The sequence below is a fragment of the Eulemur rufifrons genome, chromosome 1 (assembly GCF_041146395.1).
Source record: "Eulemur rufifrons isolate Redbay chromosome 1, OSU_ERuf_1, whole genome shotgun sequence".
Lineage (NCBI taxonomy): Eukaryota > Metazoa > Chordata > Mammalia > Primates > Lemuridae > Eulemur > Eulemur rufifrons.
Genome location: NC_090983.1, coordinates 49,596,673 through 49,602,672, shown reverse-complemented (window position 1 = coordinate 49,602,672; position 6,000 = coordinate 49,596,673). Strand labels below are relative to the sequence as shown.

General features: G+C 38.3%; 1 protein-coding gene across 3 annotated transcripts in view; it reads left to right on the top strand.

Moving 5' to 3' along the window:
- The first annotated feature begins 5,146 nt into the window (after positions 1 to 5,146).
- OSBPL6 (oxysterol binding protein like 6) overlaps positions 5,147 to 6,000 on the top strand; it is a 79,286-nt gene continuing 78,432 nt past the window's right edge. For all 3 annotated transcript variants that reach the window (XM_069470400.1, XM_069470407.1, XM_069470389.1), the window contains exon 1: positions 5,147 to 5,248. In XM_069470400.1, coding sequence (XP_069326501.1) covers positions 5,147 to 5,248 — 102 coding nt within the window. The remainder of the gene's footprint in view (positions 5,249 to 6,000) is intronic.

Below are 6,000 nucleotides of genomic sequence, written 5' to 3'. Positions count from 1 at the left end.
CCCAAGTATAATTTTCTAATACTCCAGATAAAGTCACCAAGATAAAGAAGAAGACTGGGAAAAGAAAAATTTGGTGATGTTTTTGGTGGTGGGGGTGGGTAGTGGTGGTGATGAGGTCTTATATTATAGGGGAAGACTCAAAAGATACCATTTTACTTTTAACTCTGTTACGTATAGACTGTAGGTTCCAGCATGATTTAGGGAAATTTAAAGGGAAACGAAAATAGAACTTTAAAAGGGTAATTATATCTTTCAAATTACTGGCATATAAAAGTCTATTAAAAAATCAGTATGCTCCAAAAGGCATATTATAAAGGAGAAGCCATCAAGCATTAAAGGAACAAAGAAGAACCAAAAAATAGAAAGTATAAAATGATATGGCAAGGGGTAAAGCCAACTATTAGTTATAACATTAAATGGAAATTGGAAAAACTTCACTATAGTTAGATTTTTTAAACAAACCAACCTGATCACTACTAGAGGGACACATATTATAAAATGCCATGAAAATTTAAATGGAAAGGATGGACAAAATTTCATTAATTGTTTGCAAACAAAAAGAGGGCAGATGATATCAGATAAAGCAAAAAAACGTTGAAAGGAACAAACAAGGCCACTTTTATAAGATCAAAAGTGAATATATAACTATTTATAAACTCTTCTAAGTCTCATTGTTTAAAAACATACTGAATACAACCTAAATGTCCCAGTAGAAGAATGAATGGTTAAATGTATTGTGGTATAATATATATGTGTACTGACCTAATCTGTTAAGAATGGTATTGTTGAGGTTTCTTTGTTCACAAAGACGAGTATTGCAGATAGTATAAATATTATGCCACCCACAAGGAAAAACTCTAAGAACTACCCTCTGGTTCTGCCATGGCTCTTTTTCTTCCTTTCATAGGGGTTATTCCTTAAGCCCGGAATGAACAGGACTCAGAGTAGGTCTGCAGCTGCCCTGAGGGATATGTAAATGAGCAAGAAATAAACCTGTCTTGAAAGCCCCAGAGATTCTGTCTGGGCTTAGCCTGTGGGCCCGGCTAAGTTGTCCCCAGTTTCAAGTGCTTTTCTGGACACATATAATTTGTGATGCCTATGAACAGCAATCTCTAGAAGTCTTCCTTACTTTAATTAAGTCCCTGGGTTATAAATCTGAATTTTATGTCACTCAGTGTAAATGCAAATGTTACAGCACTTAGCAATACTTGTGGTGTTCCCACTGATGGGAAGGAAGAATGAGACAGAAAAATTAGATGTTCTGCTCTCACATTACTGTTATTTTCAGCCACAATACTTTTTTTATTGAGTATAGTAATTATGGTGGTAACTTTAGAATCTATGGCCTTTCTTTGGTTTAAAATATTATTTAGGGAATTTCTGAAAACGTGCTTCAATAGACATGAAATGAGTTGTTTTTTTTAAAATGTCACAGCAGTTTCTACATTATAGGAATAAAGAATAAGTAAGTGCAACCTTCTAACAGTGTTTAGACTTACTTTTATAACACATTTTGAAATAGAGCAGGTGATCAAACACTTGACTGATAATTGGTTGGAATGATCTTTAAAGGACATCACATTCAACTTTATATTAAATACTTAAAACACTTTTTATCAACAAAAAAAGACCAAAATGTAATGGAAACGACAATAACCTCGATATTCTTGGAATGAATTAAATTCTCTTACCTTTTCTTCATTTTGGTATTATTCAACGTATTCATGGTTGTGATTCAACTGAAGTGTTGCCCTTTTATCATAAACAAGTTAGCCTGAAAATGTCATTAAATTAAAACAAAAATCAGGTTGTTGGCATTGGTGTTAATGAGGAAAGTGCAGTTAAAAGAAAGAAAGAAAAAAAAAGAAAAGAAAAAGTCCAGCAGAGGAAATGTAGCTTGTATTGAATTTATTTCCAAATGGATAACCATTTAATGAATTGAGTTTTTTAAATCTCATCCCTCGGGGACACTTGAACACATCACAAAACCATGCTGAGGTGTCAGCATCTACATATAAAACATCTTGGACCAGAAAGGAGAGTGCTTCAAGTCAAGTATCTGAGCAGTGTTTTGCTTTCTGTTTGCTGGCACCAGAGCCTGGCTTCACGAGCTTTATTTATACTTACTAGACTGCCTTCAAAAAACAAAAAGATGATTTTACTACCTTTTGCCAATACTAAATGCAACTTCATCTCTAGCCAAGGAAATTGCTCTACAGCTCTTTACATTTCTGTTTGTCCAAAGGCTAGTTTTGTTTCAAGAGAGTATCTCCAGTTTAGTGTGTAAGTAGCTTTTATTTTTCCTCTGGTGACAGTGAAGTTGAAATCTTAAGAATGGATTATGTGTTCTATTCACAGAATGTCTAGTTTTCTCAGTTTGTAAAAATTCCCCCTTTAATTATTGGGATTCTTCTTTCAAATGTTCTCTGTAACTGGTGACAATTAAAATCCTGATTAACACATTCAGGGTCACATAATCCATTAGCATTATGTTACAGATTTTTAAAATATAACTATAGGCCTGTATAAAATTTAATTTACTGGAATTAAATTTGATCACATACAGAATTTATGTGATCTATACATGATCTGATCAATATATTTGTATCATTGACATAATCTATTAAACATTTACATCTCCAGCCTAGATTTCTGTGGGCTCCAGACCTACATTTCCAAGTGTTTGTCTCCATTTGAATGACTCAGTGACATCTCAAATTCAATGTGCCTGAAACCACACTCACGACCTTCCCCTCAATCCTGAATTTCCTTCGACCTCTTAGTCCCTGCCTCGCCACCATGTCCAGTCTCAGTCCACAGGACCGGGTGTTGGATTCCCTGCCACCACTCCAGTCCATCCTCTTCTGCATCCTATTGGACACCCTCACCTTTACTTTCCCGTTTCGAGTTGTCTTATGGCTGCCAAAGTCACCCTGTAGTAACACAGATCTGGATACCACACCCTTTGATGGCTTCTCATCCTTATGAAAAAGATCAAAATGTCAGTGTCTTAGTCCATAGGTGTTGCTATAACAGACTACCCCAGACTGAGTAATTTATGAAGAATATAAATTTCTTTGTCGCAGTCCTGGAGGCTGGGAAGTCCACGATCAAGGTGCCAGCAGGTTAGGGTCTCTGCAGCCGAGATTAGTCAAGAGAGACAAGCCAATCCTCTTGCAAGACAATGTGCCTTGAATGCTACATCCTCTGGAGCGGAGGAACACCATGTTCTCAAATGGCAGAAGAACAGAAGATAGAGAACTCACTCACACAAGTCCTTTATATAGCGACATTAATCCATCCATGAGGGTGGAGCCCACATGACCTAACACCTCCCATTAGGCTTACCTCCCCAACACTGTTTGCACTGGGGTTAAGTTTCCAACACATGAATTTTGGGGGATACATTTACACCACAGCAACCAACATAGCCTGCAAAGCCCTGCAGGGACTGGCCTTTGCCTTTTTTGAGCCATGATGTCACCATCTCCCTGTGCTCTCGTCCTATCAGCTGCCACTTATTCCTTGATCATGCCATGCCAGACAGTCACTTCCTAGTTAACTCTTCATCCTTCAGATCTCAGCTCTGACTTCCAGACCCATCAGGTCACCTCCCCATGTGTCTTCATAAAGTCCATGAATCTTGTTTTTTTTGGTGGTGGTGTTGATTATTTGACTTACTATCTTTTCCTTTAGACCGAAGTTCGGGTCTTACTTTTTTCTGGTCTAAAGATTGATCTCTGTTTCTTGCCAGCAGGTTTCTTCCCTCGTATGCTAACAGACCTACACAAGTGTTCTGTGCTTCCCTCAGGGAATATTACCACTAAGATGGGAGCTGGAACTTGGCCTTCTTAGAAGAGGATAAAGTTCACTATAGTGGTCTACCTTTTAATCTTATATCACGGTGCTTACCTTTTTAACATTTTTTAGCTTTAACATTTTTAGCTTGCCTTCTTAACATATTGGAGACATGGCTAATTTAACAATGTTTCTCTCTGACATAAGCTTTTAGTATTAAAAATACAAACCTTCCTTACATTAGTCCAAGTAAAAAATGAAGTGGGCTGGGTGCTGTTTTTGAGGCTGTAATCCCTGCAATTTGGAGGCAGAGGCAGGAGGATCACTTGAGGCCAAGAATTCAAGAACAGCCTAGGCAACATAGCAAGACCCCATCTCTACAAAAAAAAATTAAAAATTAGCTGGGTGTGGTGACATGTGTCTGTAGACCCGCCTACTCAGGAGGCTGAGGCAAGAGGATCGCTTGAGCCTATGAATTTGAGGTTGCAGGGAGCTACGATAATACCAATGCACTCCAGCCTAGGCAACAGGATGAAACTCTGTCTCTAAAAAAAGTAAATAAATAAAAATAAATAAGTAAATGAAGTGGCTGCTGGGTGTGAATAATTGAAGCAACTCCAGTTACCCCTGCTCTGGGATATGCTTGTCAATCTATAGGTGCCAGTGAGCCTGTTGGCTGTTGAGTCACACGTTGGCATGCTGTTGTTTTGAGGTACAAATATCTGTGGGCATGTGTATTCCTTGATCCTTCACAAATGCTGGATCATAGAATGCACATAATGTGTTAGCCCTTTTGTGACTGACTATTCTATATTGGATTTAATCATGATATGGCTGAACCGAAGACAAATATGGAGTGAGCTCTTATTAGAATCCATTGGGTAGGGGAAATTAAAATTTCTAGAGAAGCAGCTGGTGTACTATAGCATTAGGGTGTGGAATATAGCTTTGTAATCTGCTTTAAAACAAAGAAAATGGGAAGAATATGACTTTAGCACATGGTTTCTTAATTGTTGATAGTCCTGTTTTTTTTTACATTTTAACACTTTCATCCTCCACCTGAAAATCTAGAGGAAGAGAGATTTTCAAATATGTCGGAGTTCTTCCTCTTACACAAATTAATATTTTTTCCTAAATATAATAATTTTAATTAGAATTTTAATTACTCACATGAGGCTTGTTTGTTTTGCTTTTAGGTGGTTTGGACACCCTCGATATTTGCCTGCTGTTTTCTAGCGAAACCTGACTCATGAAATGGAATGAAGCTGAAACATCCTCTACTTCTCCGTGAATTTGAAAGACGATTGGGATGGTCTTAAGTGCACATCGCTAGACTCTAACTGCAGCGATGAGTTCAGACGAGAAGGGCATATCCCCTGCTCATAAAATAGCCACTCCAACCCATAGAAGTGCCTCCTCTTCAACGTCCTCCCAGAGGGACAGTAGGCAGGTAAGAAGCGAGTGTTAAGCGTGTTTTGTTATTTTATTCCAATATAGTACCATTAGGATATGATGGGATTGCTAATTCTGAAATTTTGTTGCGAAGTATTTTATTCCACAAGAAAACTCATTATTTTCTGTAGATACAGCTGACAATGTCGTGTAGCTCCCACTCTTACTTCTCTGTTGCTCGGGGCCTTGTTTAGCAGGCAGACGTGAATGGGCTGGGGTGGCTAGGGGCAGCCCTGCCGCGCTCTCTTCGCTATCTGCTCCCGAACGGGGACCCAGCACCGGGAACGAATGTTCTGCTCTCCCTCTCTTCGTTTGTGGAGGTGGAAAGGGATCCACCAACCCGCAAAAAAACTGCTTCTCATAAATCTCTCACTGATCTTCCAAGCACTAATCTCTGTTTGGTGTTACATGGAATCTGGTAATAGATTCTGGAATTAGGTTACACATAAAATCGTAGTATCAGGGAATTAAGAGCAGTGAGAATTCAAACAGTGTTTAAAGGCAACAGAGAAAGTAAATCGTTGTTGCTTAATTATGGTAGAAAATGTTCATTGTCCCATTTGAGACAATTCTGTAAGTTACTTTTGTTTCCAGAGACACTTCATTACTATGTTAGTGGCTGTTCCGCTGCGAGGCTTGTGTGAGGATTAATCATGTGAATGCTCTTTGTTGTCAAAACAGTTGGTTTGTTTCAGTCAGCACAGGTCTGAGTATTTTTCGTTTTCATGTTGTCTTGTGATAGTATTTTTA